The following is a 19,937-nucleotide window of genomic DNA, read 5'->3' on the forward strand; positions in this document are numbered from 1 at the left end:
GTTGCCTAAGGTGAAAAGAAGGATGGGGACAGGAGAATTAAAAATGAAAGTGACGTATACTCATTTCAACAAGTGAAACAATCTAAAAATACATAAAGGAAATTTAATCCTTTTCCATTTGCTTTCACCCTACTAAGGTAATCTTGTTAAAGCATGATAGGTATTTTTCTATACTGTCTCCATGTTCATACAAATATAAACAAATTTATGTACACATATGTAAGTTTTGCTTTAGGATCATGCTATATATGATGCTTGCTTTTGAAAATATCTGCTTAATGGTATCTTATGAATATCCCTCCAGTTCAATAAATACAGATCTAAATCATTCTTTTTAATACAAGTGTGATTCCTTGTGAGTCACACTTAATGCGAATGTCCCATAATTTATTGAACTATTTTCTTATTGGTGGATAATCAGGTTGTTCCTACTTTTTATTTTTGCCATTGTAAACAGTATGGCAATAAAATAGACCTTTGTACATCCATCTTTACATATGGTGGTTAGAATAGATTCTCAAAAGTGGGACCAGGGAAAGATATGTTTCATGTTTTGTTTTGTTTTTTTAATTTAAGAATGTTGGCAAATTGTGTACCAAAGAGAGGACAGCAGTTCTTATTCTCACCAAGCAACATATTGAAAAGCCCACTTTGTTACATCCTCATCAGCACTAGATGCTATTATTCTTTACAATTTTTGCCGATTGTATTGATAAAAATATGTTGCCTTAATTTCAAATTACTTCTAACTGTGGGAAAAAATATGCTTTCATACCTTATATAAAAGTCCCTTTTAACTTCCCTCCCATTTTTTAGTCCTGGTTCTTCTTGGGCAGTATGGCTCACACCCATCAAAGTTGTACTTTCTCCAGCAATCCCATTGCTGGGCATACACACCAAGGAAACCAGAATTGAAGGAGACACGTGTACCTCAATGTTCATCGCAGCACTGTTTACAATAGCCAGGACATGGAAGCAACCTAGATGTCCATCAGCAGACAAATGGATAAGGAAGCTGTGGTACATATACACAATGGAATATTACTCAGCCATTAAAAAAAATACATTTGAATCAGTTCTATTGAGATGGATGAAATTGGAGCCCATTATATACAGTGAAGTAAGCCAGAAAGAAAAACACCAATACAGTATACTAATGCATATATATGGAATTTGAAAGATGATAACGATAACCCTATATGCGAGACAGAATAAGAGACACAGATGCATAGAACAGTCTTATGGACTCTGAGGGAGAAGGTGAGGGTGGGACGTTCTGAGAGAATAGCATTGAAACATGTATATTATCGTATGTGAAACAGAACACCATTCCATGTTCGATGCATGAGACAAATGTTCAGGGCTGGGGCAATGGGATGACCCAGAGGGATGGGATGGGAAGGGAGGTGGGAGGGGGGGTTCAGGATGGGGAACACATGTAAACCCATGGCTGATTCATGTCAATGTATGGCAAAAACCACTACAATATTGTAAAGTAATTAGCCCCCAACTAAAATAAATAAATTTATAAAAAAAAAAAAAAGTTGTACTTTCAAGACTTCCCTGGTGATAGAGTGGATAAGAATCCACCTGCCATTGCAGGGGACATGGGTTCAATCCCTGGTCTGGGAAGATTCCACATGCCACAGGAGACTAAAGCCCATGCACCACAACTACTGAGCCCGAGGGCCTAAAGCCTGTGCTCTGCAACAAGGGAAGCCCCACAATGAGGGGTCTGTGCGCCACAACAAAGAGTAGCCCCTGCTCACCACAACTAGAGAAAGCGAGAGTAGCAACTAAGACCCAGTGTAACCAAAATAAATAAATAAATTTTAAAAATCATACTTTCAGGTATATTGAGAGATGAGAGGAAGCACGCATGGCAGGGAAGGAGCTGTTCCCATTCTCTCTGTTTTCCTTCTACTTCAAATATCCAGCCTAGTGGGACAAATGAAATGAGTGCTCTACCCAGAGATATGAAAGCAATTCCAAGCTGTAGCTCTTTGGCCCAGGGCAGAAACACCACTCTTTCTGGTGAAACAGAGCTCAAAATGGTTTTATTTCAAGAGAATGAAGTCAATGAACCATTCATGGAGTCAAGGTCAGGGTTAAGGGTATTAATAAGGATGTCGAGTATTTGGGACTAGCAGCAGTGAGGACCCGTTACTATCAGTTTCAGTTGTCTGTTGCTATGTAACACAACTTAGTAACTTAAAAAAATAACCACCATTCATTTGCTCACAGTTATTCAATTTGAGCAGGCATTGGTAGAAATGGCTTATCTCCACTCTCTACTTGATAGAGTTGGCTGGGGAAATTCACCTGGAGCTGAGTGAGGATCCAAGATGGGTGCATTCATACATCCGGTGCCTCTGTGCTGGAGTGGCTGGACTGGTGAGTGTTGGACTAGGCCTATCTCTCTTTCTCTCCTTGTTTAATAATTTAGCCTGAGCACTTATTAGGTGGCTGGGTCCCAGGAAAGTCAAAGTGGAAGCTGCCGGGCCTCTTAAGGACTTACCCCAGAACTGACAGAGCATAACATTTGCCACATTCTTCTGGTCAAAGCAAGTCAAAAGGCAAGTCCAGTTTCAAGGGGAGGTGAACTAGATACTACCTATTAAGAGGAGGATCAGTAAGAACATAAAGGGTTGAAATGAATCATTGTTAGCTATCTTCTCAGAGAATCTTCCTTTCTTCCTTGGTGGCTCAGATGGTAAAGAGTCTGCCTGCAATGCAGGAGACCCGGGTTCAATCTCTAGGTCAGGAATATCCCCTGGAGGAGGAAATGGCAGCCTACTCCAGCATTCTTGCCTGGGAAATCCCATGGACAGAGGGACCTGACAGGCTTCAGTCCCTGGGATTGCAGAGTTGGACACAACTGAGCAACTAACTCTTTTGGATAATTTACCACACGTGCTCTGGTATAAAATGTCAGAGGAAGAAAGTAGAATTTCCAATGAGATCTGGCACTGTGGAGAAAGTCTATTTTACAGGAGATGTAGTAGCTGAAATCTGCCAGAACTGTTGGGCTTAGGCAGGGAGAAGAAACACCCTGATCTCTCTCTTCTTGCTGCCTGTTTCCTGCTTGTAAAAGGGAGTCTGGTTTATACCATCCACAGACATGCACCCCACCTCTCCATAAACAGATCAGAAAAGGCTATTGAATAGATTAGGGATGGGAAGGCCCTTGAAGACAAACAGCATACTTTTTATTATCCACTTTTCATATTAGAATATGAGTTTAATCAATGGAGAAGAACATCCATCTTGATCATGACGGATTCCCTGGGTCTAAAAAGTATCTGGCGCCTCAATAAAATATGTTGAATGAATTGAGTTCATTTATCTGAAAAGGAGTCATAAACTTGACCTTGCTTCTTTCTGATACTGCAGAGGAAACATCTGAAAGATGGCAAGATAGAGGTTAATGAGAAATGAGATCAGCTTGGTCCTAATACCATAGCTTCACTTTGGGGCTGGTCATGGTATAAGCATGATGCAGATTTCCTAGAGACTGAAGTAGAGTGCTCCTAGAATACTTTTTAGAGTCTTAACAGCCAAACTGACCTCCCTGGTGGTTTTCTGAACAGTATTCTTTTCTTACTGGGTTCCCTGATGATGGTTTTCATGTGTGCTAAGTCATTTCAGTCATGTTCAACTCTGCAAATCTATGAACTGTAGCCTGCCAGGCTTCCTCTGTTCATGGGATTCTCCAGGCATGAATACTGGAGTGGGTTGCTATGCCCTCCTCCAGGGGATCTTCCCAACTCAGAAATCAAACCTGCCTCTCTTAAGTCTCCTGCATTAGTTGGCAAGTTCTTTACCATTCGTGCCACCTGGGAAGCCCCAGGTGATGGGTTTAGATTCCATGAATTAAGTGATTTATTTGTTTTCCTTAATGTGGCACTTATAAGAAGCTGAAAGTTATTTTTTTTAATTGAGATATAATTCACATAGCATAATATTTGGTCTTCTAACATATGAATTCAGTGATTTTTAGCATATTCACATTTGTTGCTGTTGTTCAGTCACTCAGTCGTGTCTGACTCTTTGCGACCCCATGGACTGCACCACGCCAGGCTTCCCTGTCTTTCACTATCTCCTGGAGTTTGCTCAGACTCATGTACTTTGAGTTGATGATGCCATCCAACCATCTCATCCTCTGTCGCCTACTTCTCCTCTTGCCTTCAATCTTTCCCAGCATCAGGGTCTTTTCCAATGAGTCGGTTTTTCGCATCAAGTGGCCAGAGTATTGGAGCTTCAGCTTCAACATCAGTCCTTCCAATGAATATTCAGGGTTGATTTCCTTTAGGATTGACTGGTTTGATCTTCTTGCTGTCCAAGAGAATCTCAAGAGTCTTCTCTTGAGAGTCTTCTCTTGCTCACAGTTCAAAAGCATCAGTTCTTCAGTGCTCAGCCTTCTTTATGGTCCAATTCTCACATCCATACATGACTACTGGAAAACCATAGCTTTGACTATCCAAACCTTTGTTGGCAAAGTGATGTCTCTACTTTTTAATACACTGTCTAGGTTTGTCATAGCTTTTCTTCCAAGGAGCAAGCGTCTTCTAATTTTATGGCTGCAGTCACTGTCAGCAGTGCTTTTGGAGCTCAAGAAAATAAAGTCTGTCGCTGTTTCCATTGTTTCCCCATGTATTTGCCATGAAGTGATGAGACTGGATACCATGACCTCAGTTTTTTGAATGTTTAGTTTTAAGCCAGCTTTTTCACTCTCCTCTTTCACCTTCATCAAGAGGCTCTTTAGTTCCTCTTTGCTTTCTGCCATAAGGGTAGTGTTATCTGCATATCTGAGGTTATTGATATTTCTCCTGGCAATCTTTATTCCAGCTTGTGCTTCATGCAGCCCGACATTTCACATGATGTACTCTGCATATAAGTAAAATAAGTAGGGTGACAATATACAGCCTTAATGTCCTTCTTTCCCTATTTGGAACCGGTCTTGTTCCATGTCCAGTTTCTAACTGTTACTTCCTGATCTGCATACAGGTTTCTCAAGAGGCAGGTCAGGTGGTCTGGTATTCCCATCTCTTTAAAAATTTTCCATAGTTTGTTGTGATCCACACAGTCAAAGGCTTTAAAAGCATAGTCAATAAAGCAGAAATAGATGTTTTTCTGGAATTCCCTTGCTTTTTCTATGATCCAACGGATGTTGGCCATTTGATCTCTGGTTCCTCTGCTTTTTCTAAATCCAGCTTGAACATCTGAAAGTTCCCGGTTCACGTACTGTTGAAACTTAGCTTGAAGGATTTTGAACATTACCTTGCTAGCATGTGAAATGAGTGCAGTTGTGTAGTAGTTTGAACATTCTTTGGCATTGTCCTTCTTTGGGATTGGAATGAAAGCTGGCCTTTTCCAGCCCTGTGGCCACTGCTGAGTTTTCAAAATTTGCTGGCATATTGAGTGCAGCACTTTTACAGCATCATCTTTTAGGATTTGAAATAGCTCAGCTGGAATTCCATTACCTCCACTAGCTTTGTTTGTAGTGATGCTTCCTAAGGCCCACTTGACTTCACACTTTAGGATGTCTGGCTCTAGGTGAGTGATCATACCATTGTGATTATCTGGGTCATGAAGATCTTTTTTGTATAGTTCTGTGTATTCTTGCCACCTCTTCTTAATATCTTCTGCTTCTGTTAGGTCCATAGCATTTCTGTCCTTTATTGAGCCCATCTTTGCATGAAATGTTCCCTTGGTATCTCTAATTTTCTTGAAGAGATCTCTAGTCTTTCCCAATCTATTGTTTTCCTCTATTTCTTTGCATATTCACGTCCCACTGTGTAATTCCTGAACATTATTGTTAAACCCATATTTATTAGCAGTCACTTACCATCTCCCTCTCCTCTCAGCCCCTGGCAACCACTAATATACTTTCTGTCTCCATGCGTTTGCCTGTTGTGGACATCTTATATAAATGGAATCATGTGATATGTGATCTTTTGTGTCTGGCTTCTTAAACTAAGCATGATATTTTCAAGGTTCATTCATTTATGGCATATATCAGTTCTTCATTTCTCTTTCATGGCTGAATATTATTCTATTTTATGAATATGCCATATTTTGTATATCTATACATCAGTTGATATACATTCTTTCTGCTTTTTGGCTACTTTGAATAACTGTAATGTGAACATTTGTGTACAACCTTTTGTGTGTACATATGTTAATTTCTTGAGTATAAACCCAGGAGCAGAATTGCTGAGTCACATGATACTTCTCTGTTTATCTTTTTGAGAAACTGACAGAGTATTTTCCAAAGTGGCTGCACTGTTTTACATTCCTACCAGCAATATATGGAGGGTTTGTTCACATTCTCTTTAAGACTTGATTATAGCCACCCTAGTAGGTACAAAGTGGTACCTTGTTGTGGTTTTGATTTGTGTTTCCCTAGTGGCTAATGATGTTGAACATCTTTTTATGTGCTTATATGCCATTGTTTATCTTTTTTGAAGAATTATGTGTTCAAGTCCTTTGCCCATATGTTCATTGAATTTTCTGTCTTTTTATGGTTAAGTTGTAAGATTTCTTTGTATATTCTAGATATAAGTCCCTTATTAGCTAGATGATTTGCAAATGATTTGCATATACTTTCTCCCATTCTATGCATTATCTTTTTACTTTCTTGATATTGTCTTCAGAGATAATGTCCTCTGAAGTACAACATTTAAAAATTTTGATAAAGTCCAACTTATCAATGTTTTCTTTGGTTACTTGTCCTTTTGGTGCTGATCCTAAGAAGATATTGATTATTCTAGGGTCCCAAAGCTCTACCTCTGTATTTTCTTCCAAGAGTTTTATAGTTTTAGCTTTTAGATTCAGGCCCTTGATTCTTTTTGAGCTAATTTTGTGTAATGATGTAGGGCCCAATTTCATTCTTCATGTGTGAATATCCAGTTGTCCCAACACCATTTGTTGAGAATATTATTCTTTCCCCAATGACATATTTTAGTTAATTGATGATAACTCTCAGAAGTTATTCCTAATGTCAATAATAATATCTCGAATTATTTTTTTGCTGGCTCCTAGTTTCCATAAGGAATTTTTGTCTCCTCCAATTTGAGTACTTTTCTTTCAGAGGTCATTCCAGGATCTCAGACTTGTATTCTTTTTTCCCCATGTCTACCTTTTAATTTTTATTTTATTGTTTTATTGGGATATAGTTGCTTTACAATTTTGTGTTAGTTTCTGCTGTACAATGAAGTCAATCAGTTATACACATAAGTATATCCACTCTATTTTAGATTTCTTTCCCATTTAGGTCACCACAGATTATTGATTAGAGTTTCCTGTGCTATACAGCACGTTCTCATTAGTTATCTATTTTATACATCATAGTGTATATATGTCAGACTTGTATTCTTGATTAACACACTGCTGAACCCACTAAAGGAGGTGGCTGAGGAAAGACAATAATGTAAGTTCCAGGCCGAGTCTGAAAGCCCAAGAGCCAGGAGTTCTGATGTCACAGGCAGGAGAAGAAGGATATTCCAGCTCACAGGCAGAGATAGTAAATTTACCCTTCTTCCACTTTTTTGTTTTATTTGGGTCCTCAACAGATTGGATAGTGTCCACCCACATTGAGGAGGGCCATCTGCTTTACTCAGTTCACCAGTTCAAATGTTCACCTCTTCTGGAAACACCCTCAGAGACAGTCACAGAAGCAGTGTTTTACCAGCTATCTGGGCATTCTTTAGCCCAGTCAAGTTGATGCATAAGATTAACCATCACAAGGATTAAATGAGTTTTAATAGATGCCTATAGAACTATATATTAGGGGAATAACCGAAATGCTTTACAGGTATAAAGAAGGCAAACGTCAGTGTTTTGGCAAGAGCTGGACTAGGCTGTCTGAAAGCAAGCTTTGCACTTTAATTAGCTGGGTGACCTTGCCCAATCACTTAAATTTTCAATTTCCTGTTCTATTGAATGCAACTAATAATGCCAAGTCTAACGACCTTTCTGCATTATTGTGAGACTGAAGCAATGTAGTTGGTGTAAAAGTGCTTTGGAGAACTTACTATTCTGTGCATTGCTTTCATTCTAAAAACTGACCTTGAATTGTTTATAGTACCCAGTTATCCCTGTGTTTAGAGCCAGCTCCAAATAATGTTTACCATAATAAAACGTTAACACGAGATTTCTTACCACTTAGCTGGGTAAGGGCCAAGCCCTGGTACTTACCTCAGAGAAAGTAGTTATACAGCATTTATTAACAACCAAGCCCTCAGGGATCTCTCAAATACTTTTGGTGCTGGGGTAAAATGTAACTGAGTAATATCAACCACAGTCTTTTACTGATGTCTTAGAATACAGAGGAAGTATGTTTTTTAAAAAAGTCTCAGATGACCTTATTTATATTGTGGGGCTGGAAGACCTAAGCCTTCATACCCTTACCGACATACTTCCTATCCACCCCAAACAGTTATGGAGAGGAAGATAGTTTGCTTAAGGAAAACATACTGAGGGGAGGGGGCAGTGAACCCAATCAAGGAACCACAGTAATTCAGAGTACTAACTCCAGTGTTGAGAAATATACATTTGCAAATTATGAAGCATTTTGGAACAGTTCTTTGTAACCCGACGGAGTGGTTTAGATTTAACTGCCTCTGATGGTTAATGTTAAGCTTAGGGAGATACAGGTAGATTCAACAGTTATTGACAGGCCAAGATAGACCATCTTTAACTGTCACCTATCATGTCAGAGAGACACCAAAGAGAGCTGGATACCTGGAGTATCAACATCCCACTCCCCTACTGCCCTCTTCCTCAACTTCTGAGTGTTATGCCAGACTGTGTAACTCAAAATTTGAGACCTTTTCCCTAGTGGCAACCCACTCCAATATTCTTGCCTGGAAATTTCCATGGACAGAGGAGCCTGGCAGGCTACAGTCCATGGGGTTGCAAAGTGTCAGACATGACTGAACACGAACACACTCCCTAGTGAAAGGGTGGGGAAGAGGTACGACCCTGGGTCAAGAACAGTCCCTGTAAGGAAAGGTGCGTTTTCTAGAGATTGGTAGAGAAGAGAGCTGTTTTCTCATATGAGAATATGAGGGTCCAGAAACAACGTTAGGATCTGGGGGGTTTCCAGGAAGGAAATTCCCTTTCTGAAGGGTTTAACCTTAGATGCTTTTCCTTTTAACCACACACAGCTTTAGTTAGTGTTTAGTTTTATACTATTTCCCTCACACTCTGTAATTCCCTTTGGCTTCTGCCAACTCTGTAGTAAACTTTGATACACAGCTTCTTCTTTTTTTTTTTTTTTGAGCTTTCATTTATATTTATTTTTTTATTTTTTTTAATAAATTTATTTATTTTAGTTGGGGGCTAATTACTTTACAATATTGTAGTGGTTTTTGCCATACATTGACATGAATCAGCCATGGGTTTACATGTGTTCCCCTTCCTGGACCCCCCTCCCACCTCCCTCCCCATCCCATCCCTCTGGGTCATCCCATTGCCCCGGCCCTGAGCATTTGTCTCATGCATCAAACATGGAATGGTGTTCTGTTTCACATACGATAATATACATGTTTCAATGCTATTCTCTCAGAACGTCCCACCCTCACCTTCTCCCTCAGAGTCCATAAGACTGTTCTATGTATCTGTGTCTCTTATTCTGTCTCGCATATAGGGTTATCGTTATCATCTTTCAAATTCCATATATATGCATTAGTATACTGTATTGGTGTTTTTCTTTCTGGCTTACTTCACTGTGTATAATGGGCTCCAATTTTATCCATCTCAATAGAACTGATTCAAATGTATTTTTTTAATGGCTGAGTAATATTCCATTGTGTATATGTACCACAGCTTCCTTATCCATTTGTCTGCTGATGGACATCTAGGTTGCTTCCATGTCCTGGCTATTGTAAACAGTGCTGCGATGAACATCGGGGTACACGTGTCTCTTTCAATTCTGGTTTCCTCAGTGGATACACAGCTTCTTATCAGCTGTGCCTCAATTTCCTTATCTGTAAATGGAGATAATATCTACCTCTTAGGTGAGGATTAAATTAATTAATACGTGTTAATTAACAAGTTAAATTAGGATACCAAGCAGCATTCGGCTCATAGAAATGCTTAGTATATGCACACTGTTGTGACTGTTATTACCATACCTTCTCCTCTTCCTCTTCTTGGAGGCCTTTCAGATATCCAAAGAGGCCAGAGCAACTTCCATTTTTTGAGGCTGCCATTGTATTAAAAAACAAGGAAATTACAAAATATGATTGCAAAATATTGGTATGCTTTAAACATTTACATATCACAAATTAGTGATTTGCAACACACACATGCAAAATACAAGCAATGAAACTGTGCTCTTACCAGGGTAATTACCTGGTATACAAATTGCATACTATGGATGCTGTAGCTCAGGGGTTGGATACAAGCCTAAAGCGGAAAGGCAAGGCAAACATCAGTATCTCCCAGTCCTGTCAGCCTTTTTCTATCTTTATATGTAATCTCATTTAGAAAAGTCTGTAAAGGAAAACATTAGTCCTTTCACAAATGAGATGTCAGACCAAAAGGCCTCTATGTATCCCTGTACTCCCAATCCATTGTGTTTGATTCGAGGCATATTCATAAAGGGAAAGTAAAGACTCTCTCTCCCCTGACCCCTCCTATCACCTTTGCAGATAGAGAAGTGGCCAGAGAACAAGCAGCTTGAAGGAGCAGTCAAGCACATGATTCTGTAAGGGACAAATCATTAGTGTCCACCTCCACCTCAACTCTTTCCCTAACCTTCACGAGGGAGATAAAAATCTAGTTCAGTTCAGTTCAGTTCAGTCGCTCAGTCATGTCCGACTCTTTGAGACCCCATGAACTGCAGCACACCAGGCCTCCCTGTCCATCACCAACTCCCGGAGTCCACCCAAACCCACGTCCATTGAGTCGGTGATGCCATCCAACCATCTCATCCTCTGTCATCCCCTTCTCCTCCTGCCCTCAGTCTTTCCCAGCATCAGGGTCTTTTCCAATGAATCAACTCTTCGCATGAGATGGCCAAAGTATTGGAGCTTCAGCTTCAACATCAGTCCTTCCAATGAACATCCAGGACTGATTTCCTTTAGGATGGACTGGTTGGATCTCCTTGCAGTCCAAGGGACTCTCAAGAGTCTTCTCCAACACCACAGTTCAAAAGCATCAATTCTTCTGCACTCAGCTTTCTTTATAGTCCAACTCTCACATCTATACATGCCTACTGGAAAAACCATAGCCTTGACTAGACAGACCCTTTGTTGACAAAGTAATGTCTCTGCTTTTTAATATGCTCTCTAGGTTGGTCATAACTTTCCTTCTAAGGAGTAGGCATCTTTTAATTTCATGGCTGCAATCACCATCTGCAGTGATTTTGAAGCCCTCTCAAATAAAGTCAGCCACTGTTTCCCCATCTATTTGCCATGAAGTGATGGGACTGGATGCCATGATCTTAGTTTTCTGAATGTTGAGCTTTAAGCCAACTTTTTCACTCTCCTCTTTCACTTTCATCAAGAGGCTCTTCAGTTCCTCTTCACTTTCTGCTGTAAGGGTGGTGTCATCTGCATATCTGAGGTTATTGATATTTCTCCTGGCAATCTTGATTCCAGCTTGTGCTTCATCCAGCCCAGCGTTTCTCATGATGTACTCTGCATATAAGTTAATCTAGGGTGAGAGAGAAACTGACATTCTAGTAGCTTGAGTAATGCCTGGTTGTGTAGAATCACCGGTGAGCCAGGCTTCAGTTTCAAGGGCTGATCCTTTCATTGTTACCTGTCTTGATGGAGATCTCTTAAAAATGGAGTCTACTTCCCTGTGTTATTAAAAAGAGTGTAGTGAAAATAAAAATGGAACTAAAGCATACTCTACAAATGAAAAAGATGGATGCCATTTTATTTGAGGTAACATTTGCATATGAATCATGTCTGAAGAGTTTTATTTTGGCGGAAAGGAATACCTAGAAACTCGTAGCATAAGATAAAGGATGCACATATATTTTTCACATTATCTCTGTTTTCTTTATACTTTTCAAATTGGTGTTATAGCTCTATGTATATTACTATAGAGGTGAAAAAAAGGCTTGGTATTCATTACTGTAAAAATGAGCCTGCAGGAACTTCCCTGGTGGTCTAGTGGCTAACAGTCCTTGCTCCCAATGCAGAGGGCTTGGGTTTGACCCCTGATCAGGGAACTAGATCCCGCATACCACAATTAAGAGTTTGCATGCCGCAGCTAAAGATCCTGCATGCTGCAACTAAGACCTGGCACAGCCTAATAAATAAATACATAAATTTAAAAAATGAACCTGCAGAAGAAATATGACTATAAACATTTCTTTTGTATGAGGACCATTTAGTGTGCTTTTAAAAAAAAAAAAAGAGTACCAGTAGAAGACAAAGCAAGGGAAGCTCTTAAAACACATTTCTATAAGAACAAAGAAAGAAAACAAAGTTGTATTTCCAGATAATAAAAGACCACTCCCTCTTGACTCAAGTTTTGGCCATTATCTCATTCTCTTTTGAACCCCTAGAGGCAGAGTGGTGTAAGGGAAAGGGGATATATATAGTAGATCTAAGTCCTGGGTGCTGGTTTGTCTCAGGTCCTTACCAACTTAATGGTTTCAAGCATCTCTGAATCTTGGATTCCCTATTTGTAAAATGACCCAATATGTCCCCTGCTCCAGGAATATTATAAAGATGAAAAGCAGTAGAAATTTGTGACTATGCATGTAGATGGATGATGTTGCCTAGTCCTTGTCTTGAAATCTTTCTATTACTCAAGAAAGGGCAGTTGCTATCACGTGTTAGTCGCATTTTATTTCCAATTGCTTCCCTTAGTATGTTGATCTTCCCTGTTTCCATCTCAGTTGTTTGGCTCTTGCCCAGTGGGATACATGGTATGACCACCCATTCATTCATTCATTTACAGTTTGCTTTATACGCCTTTCATTATGGAAAACTTAAAACATACCCAGAAGTAGAGAGCATGGTATTCATCACCCATTTATGAGCATTAACTCATTGCTGCTCTGTGTGCTTCCTTCCCCCTGAAATATTTTAAAATAGATCCCTGACATCATATACCAGTTGGTGAAGTGGTAAAGAATCTGCCTGCCAAAGCAGGAGACACAAAAGAAGTGTGTTTGATCTCTGGGTTGGGAAGCTCCCCTGGAGTAGGAAATGGCAACCCACTGTGGTATTCATGCCTGGAAAATCCCATGGACAGAGGAGTCTGGTGAGCTACAGTCCATGGGGTCACAAAGAGTAGGACAGGACTGAGCGCACACTCACTTGACACCGTATTAAGTAAGTAAGTAAGTTCAGTTGTTCAGCTGTGTCTGACTCTTTGCAACCCCATGGTCTGCAGCACACCAGGCTTCCCTGTCCATCACCAACTCCCAGAGCTTGCTCAAACTCATGTCCATTGAGTTGGTGATGGCATCCAACCATCTCATCCTCTGTTGTCCCCTTCTCCTCCTGCCCTCAATCTTTCCCAGCATCAGGGTCTTTTCCAATGAGTCAGTTCTTCGCATCATGTGGCCAAAGTATTGGAGCTTCAGCCTCAGCATCAGTCCTTCCAATGAATATTTGGGACTAATTTCCTTTAGGATTGACTGAATCTACTGACATGACATGAATCTAATGAATCTAACATCATGACACATGACACCATATTATCCATATGTAAATAAATATTTCAAAATGTATCTCTAAAAGACAAAAATTGTTTTAAAAATATAACCACAGTAATTATCACACCTAAAAATAATTCCTTAATAATATAGAAAATTTCAGAATTTGTTAATATTCAGATTTCCCAATTGTCTCACAAAGAGGTCCTTTAAAAAATTGCTTGGTTTAATTGAGATCCATAGGAGGCACATAGATAGCATTTGATTTATGTATTTCTCAGGTCTCTGATACTCCATGGGTACCTTTCTTCCTCTTTTCTTTTGTCTTTGCAATTTATTTGTTGCAGAAGTAAGTCAGTTGGAGATTTCCAAATTCTGAATCTGGCGGATTGTGTGTATGTGTGTTAGTCACTCAGTTCAGTTCAGTTGCTCAGTCGTGTCCGACTCTTTGAGACCCCATGAACTGCAGCACACTAGGCCTCCCTGTCCATCACCAACTCCCGGAGTCCACCCAAACTCATGCCCATTGAGTCGGTGATGCCATCTAACCATCTCATCCTGTCGTCCCCTTCTCCTCCTACCTTCAGTCTTTCCCAGCATCAGGGTCTTTTCAAATGAGTCAGCTCTTCACATGAGGTGGCCAAAGTATTGGAGTTTCAGCTTCAACATCAGTCCTTCCAATGAACATCCAGGACTGATTTCATTTAGTATGGACCGTTTGGATCTCCTTGCAGTCCAGGGGACTTTCAAGAGTCTTCTCTAACACCACAGTTCAAAAGCATCAATTCTTCAGTGCTCAGCTTTCCTTATAGTCCAACTCTCACATCCATACATGACTACTGGAAAAACCATAGCCTTGACTAGATGGACCTTTGTTGGCAAAGTAATGTCTCTGCTTTTTAACATGCTCTCTAGTTTGGTCATAACTTTCCTTCCAAGGAGTAAGCGTCTTTTAGTTTCATGGCTGCAATCACCATCTGCAGTGATTTTGGAGCCCCCCCAAAATAAAGTCAGCCATTGTTTCCACTGTTTCTCCATGAAGTGATGGGACCAGATGCCATGATCTTAGTTTTCTGAATGTTGAGTTTTAAGCCAACTTTTTCACTCTCCTCTTTCACTTTCATCAAGAGGCTCTTTAGTTCCTCTTTACTTTCTGCCGTAAGGGTGGTGTCATCTGCATATCTGAGGTTATTGATATTTCTCCCGGCAATCTTGATTGCAGCATGTGCTTCATCCAGCCCAGCATTTCTCATGATGTACTCTGCATATAAGTTAAATAAGCAGGGTGACAATATACATCCTTGACGTACTCCTTTTCCTATTTGGAACCAGTCTGTTGTCCCATGTCAAGTTCTAACTGTTGTTTCCTGACCTGCATGCAGGTTTCTGAAGAGGCAGGTCAGGTGGTCTGGTATTCCCTTCTCTTTAAGAATTTTACAATTTATTTTGATCCACACAGTCAAAGGCTTTGGCATAGTCAGTAAAGCACAAATAGATGTTTTTCTGGAACTTTCTTGCTTTTTCGATGATCCAGTGAATGTTGGCCATTTGATCTCTGGTTCTTCTGCCTTTTCTAAAACCAGCTGGAACATCTGGAAGTTCATGGTTCACGTATTGCTGAAGCCTGGCTTGGAGAATTTTGAGCATTACTTTACTAGCGTGTGAGATGAGTGCAATTGTGCGGTAGTTTGATCATTCTTTGGCATTGCCTTTCTTTTGGGATTGGAATGAAAACTGACCTTTTCCAGTCCTGTGGCCACTGCTGAGTTTTCCAAATTTGCTGACACATTGAGTGCAGCACTTTAACAGCATCATCTTTTAAGATTTGAAATAGCCCAACTGGAATTCCATCACCTTCACTAGCTTTGTTCATAGTGATACTTCCTAAGGCTCACTTGACTTCACATTCCAGGATGTCTGGCTCTAGGTGAGTGATCATACCATTGTGATTATCTGGATCATGAAGATCTTTTTTGTATAGTTCTTCTGTGTATTCTTGCCACCTCTTCTTAATATCTTCTGCTTCCGTTCGGTCTCTACCATTTCTGTCCTTTATTGAGCCCATCTTTGCATGAAATATTCCCTTAGTATCTCTGATTTTCTTGAAGAGATCTCTAGTCTTTCCTATTCTATTGTTTTTCTGTATTCCTTTGCAATGATTGCTGAGGGAGGCTTTCTTATCTCTCCTTGCTATTCTTTGGAACTCTGCGTTCAAATGGGTATATCTTTCCTTTTCTCCTTTGATTTTCGCTTCTCTTCTTTTCACAGCTATTTGTAAGGCCTCCTCAGACAGCCAGTTTGCTTTTTTGCATTTCTTTTTCTTGGGGATAGTCCTGATCCCTGTCTCCTGTACAATGTCACGAAACTCTGTCCATAGTTCATCAGGCCCTCTGTCTATCAGGTCTAGTCCCTTAAATCTGTTTCTCACTTCCACTGTATAATCACTCAGTTGTGTCCAACTCTTTGCGGCCCCATGGACTCTAGCCTGCTAGGCTCCTCTGTCCATGGAATTCTCTAAGCAAGAATACTGGAGTGGGTTGCCATTTCCTTCTCCAGGGGATCTTCCTGACCCAGGAATCAAACCCAGGTCTCCTGCATTGAAGGCAAATGGTTTACTCTCAGAGCAACTAGGGAAGCCCCTTCCCATTATATTGTTTAACATGTTTCTCTTCTCCCTATATTCCCTGTAAACTGGTATATTTCCTGTAAATTAGAGTTTTGATCTAATTCAGATTTTAGTGTTTGGCAAGAATATGTTGTGGATATTGTTAGGGGCTGAATTGTGTCTCCCCCAAATTTGTATGTTGAAATCATAATCCCCACTACCTCGGAACGTGAACTGTTCTTGGAGATAGGATCCTTAAAGAGGTGATTTAGTGAAAATGAGGTCATTAAGCTGGGCTCTAATCCAGTATGGCTGGTGTCCTTAGAAGAAGAGGAAATTTGGAAAAAGTTTCAGAGGGAAAACTTTAAGAAAACCTAAGATGGACCATCTACAAGTCCAGGTGAGAGGCCTTAGAAGAAATTAACCCTGCTGAGACCTTGATTTCACCGTTCCAGCCTCTAGAACTGTGTGAAAATGAATCTCTTTTGCTTTAGCCACTCAGGTTACATTTCTTTGTTTCAGCAGCCCTAGAAAACTAACACACGTGGTGTTGGGAATTTCCATCATGAGGCACATAGTGAGAGGTTGTCTTTCTCTATGGTAATATAAGCGGACATTGATGACTATTAACTAGTATTATTTCATTCAGAGTTTGCAAAAATGGTCACATTCTGATTCGATCATTACTTCATGCAACTGGAATTTTTTCTAAAGAGAAATGTTTCCTTCATCAGTTGTTTGGAAACCCTAAGAACAAAAGTCTATGCTTGATTTTCTTTGTGTTTACCAGTATTTAGAATACTGAGTTTGTTTCCTGGCATCTTTCAAAAATGCTTTAAAAAAAAAATGAACTCATGAAGTTTAATACTTTTGACTTGTTTGAATTAAGTACAGCTGTTATTCTTTTTAATGTTCAAATTATTTCAACTTTGTCCAAGGGGAGCTTTTTCACTATGGCTCCTGAGTCCTTTTGATGCAACACTAGACTTCTTTAATTGCTTCCTTGCTTTTTATTATGACAAGATATCCAAGCTTGTCTTTTACATTTTCTGCCCCATCCTCAAGTCAAACATTTCTCCAAGGAAACGGTATTTAGAGACCCATGATCTGAAGATTAGCAGTGCTCATTGTTATTGGAGTTGTTATTGTTTTTGTGACATTTCAGTGGAGAGATCTTGGCCATACTTTTTTTTTTTAAAAAGAAAAGACATCATGAGTTCATAATAATACAAAATTTATTATCACAGAGTATTATATAACTTCTTTGATTTTCATAGTATTTGTATTTATTTTTTTCTAATCTGAAAATATTGGTGCCTAACAATATTAATGATAATTTATTTGCTTTATTCTACCATGAATATAATAGTTTCAGAATAATAATAGCAATATGATTACTAAGCATAGTTTAAGATAGTTTTTCAGTTTTTTTCCTCCACTGGGGATATACAGCCAAATTACTATGTTTTAAAATCATGTGAAATAATTCCTTTCAATATACTGTTAATTTTTGTCTTATTTTGTTTTTATTTCTTAGGGAGTGCTTTTATTTTTGTTAGTTAATCATCTAAACATTTAAATGGTTAGAAGTCTAATCTATAAAACAAATTATATTGAGTCTAGTTTTTCATCTTATTCCCTCTGTCTTTTCCCTCTCTCTCCCATAGGTAACATTCTGTTTTAAATGTATGTAATCTCTTATATGGGCTTCCCAGGTGGCTCAGTGGTAAAGAATCCTCCTGCCAATGCAGGAGACATGGGTTCAACCCCCAAATCGGCAAGATCCCCTGGAGAAGGAAATGACAACCCATTCCAGTAATCTTGCCTGGAAAAACCCCATGGACAGGGGAGCCTGTCTGGCTATAGTCCATAGGGTCATAAAGAGTCAGACACGACTTAGTGACTGAACAACAACAATCTCATATGTGTGTGTGTGTGTGTGTGTGTGTGTGTATACCATAAGTATCATGTAGATATAAACATATATGTATTTAAACAGGAGTTTACTGAAATAACTTCTCTGCCTCGTTTTCTCACTCATTGTTATACCTTAGAAATCACTTCAGAGCATTTTTACAGCTTAGAGAAGTCCGTTGTGAGCATGTACTGTTATTTATGCAGCCAGCTTCCTACTGATAAACATTTAAGTTACATCTAGTCTTTTTTATTCCAAGTAATGCAATTTGCATTTGACATGGTATACACAGAACTTCTCATATTTTTAAAGTGTAGTCTTGGGATTGATACTTGGAAGTGGAATTTCTGGGTCAAAGAGAAAGTGAGAATTTTGTAGATATTGCCAGTTAAGCTCCATAGAGGTTGTATCATTTTGCCTTCCTACCATAAAGGAATGAAAGGATCTGTTTCCCCAAAGTAACATCACAGAATATGTTGTCAGTCTTTTGGACCTTTTGCCATCTGATAGGTGAGAAGTGGTACCTCAGCATGGTTTTAGTTTTCCCTCTCTGAAAGAGATGGAATATCTTTTCATATGTTTGAGTCGTTTGCATTTTCTCTCTTTATGAAAGAATTCTTTCAGACTCCTCCCTTTCCACGAGCTCCCTGTACTTTCCAGGTCCCTGTTGTTCCCCTGTTCAGTCCTCAGGCTGTTCATAACTCAGCCATGGACTGCCTACAACCATGCCTGCCTCAGTGTTGGGAGGCCAGTGAGACAGAAGAAAGCAATAGGTGTTCTCCCCATCTCCCTAGGACCAAATTTCCTCCGATTAGAGAGAAAGCTTCCCTTCCTCAGAATGTAGGCATCTGTAGGCCCTGGCTGTTGTTACTATTGCTATCAATATTCACAATTATTGGGGAATTAATTGTCTGAGGACTGGTTCATGAGAAAACAAACCCAAAGAAATTTTCCTTTCTCCCTCAGCATTACCCTAGAGCTAGAAGGCTTCTCCTGACCTCTATTTCTGTGCCTACTGCCCAGTTCTGGATATCGGGATGTCTAGAAACCAGATTGAGGATACAAGAGGAAAAATTCACAGCTGGTTTGTTGGTACTTCAAATTCTGGTCTTCTCCAATTTGTCTTCTATGGTTTAAGAAAACTTGAGGCTTTCTAGCCGCACCTGTGGGAGAGAACGTGCTTACATCATCTTATCTGGAGCTTGAATTCCGGCTTCAGGGATTTTGCACTTACTTTCTTCCCTGCTTGAAATGCTTTTTACCTAGATCTTTGATTGACCAACTCCTACTCATATTTCAAGTTTTGACTCAAATGTCATCTGGGTCAGTTAAGCCTTTTCTGACTACTTTCTAGAAAGTAGCCTCTTCTAATCCTAGACACCCTTTGCCACATTATTATATTGTCCTCATAGCATTTATTACCATCTGTATCCCCACTAATCTATGAAGACGAGGACCACAACTTGCTAATTACTTTCTCACTTTCATTTAGAACACTGACATCTAGAAAGTACTCAGTAGATAGGTGTTGAATAAGAGAATACAAAGGAATTAAGCAGTACTGGGGTAAAGTAAAATTTGTTAGTTGATGGTCTGAGGAAGTGTAATATCATAGCATTGAGGCCACAAGCATGGGGCAGTGGCCATGTGGTGTGGGAGTGGAAATCAAAGCTATGACCCTCATCCTGGCTGTGCCCCTAATTTGTTCTGTGATTCTGGAAGTCACTTCATCTCTTTAGGCTTTCATTTTCTCATCTGAGAAGTGCTAGATTGAGAGTTGTTGAACA

At 39.6% G+C, this 19,937-nt stretch overlaps 1 protein-coding gene across 4 annotated transcripts in view; it reads left to right on the top strand.

The window, feature by feature from the left end:
- LOC145510122 (uncharacterized) overlaps positions 1-19,937 on the top strand; it is an 838,825-nt gene that overhangs the window by 17,181 nt on the left and 801,707 nt on the right. Inside the window, exon 3 of one of the 4 annotated variants that reach the window (XM_081500528.1) lies at positions 2,303-6,925. The exons of the other annotated variants lie outside the window; for them this stretch is intronic. Coding sequence (XP_081356654.1) covers positions 2,303-2,332 — 30 coding nt within the window. The 3' untranslated portion in view covers positions 2,333-6,925. Of the gene's footprint in view, positions 1-2,302; positions 6,926-19,937 lie in introns of those variants that run through there. 4 annotated transcript variants of the gene reach the window in all.

The sequence above is a fragment of the Giraffa tippelskirchi genome, chromosome 6 (assembly GCF_054371585.1).
Source record: "Giraffa tippelskirchi isolate mGirTip1 chromosome 6, T2T-mGirTip1v1.2.pri, whole genome shotgun sequence".
Lineage (NCBI taxonomy): Eukaryota > Metazoa > Chordata > Mammalia > Artiodactyla > Giraffidae > Giraffa > Giraffa tippelskirchi.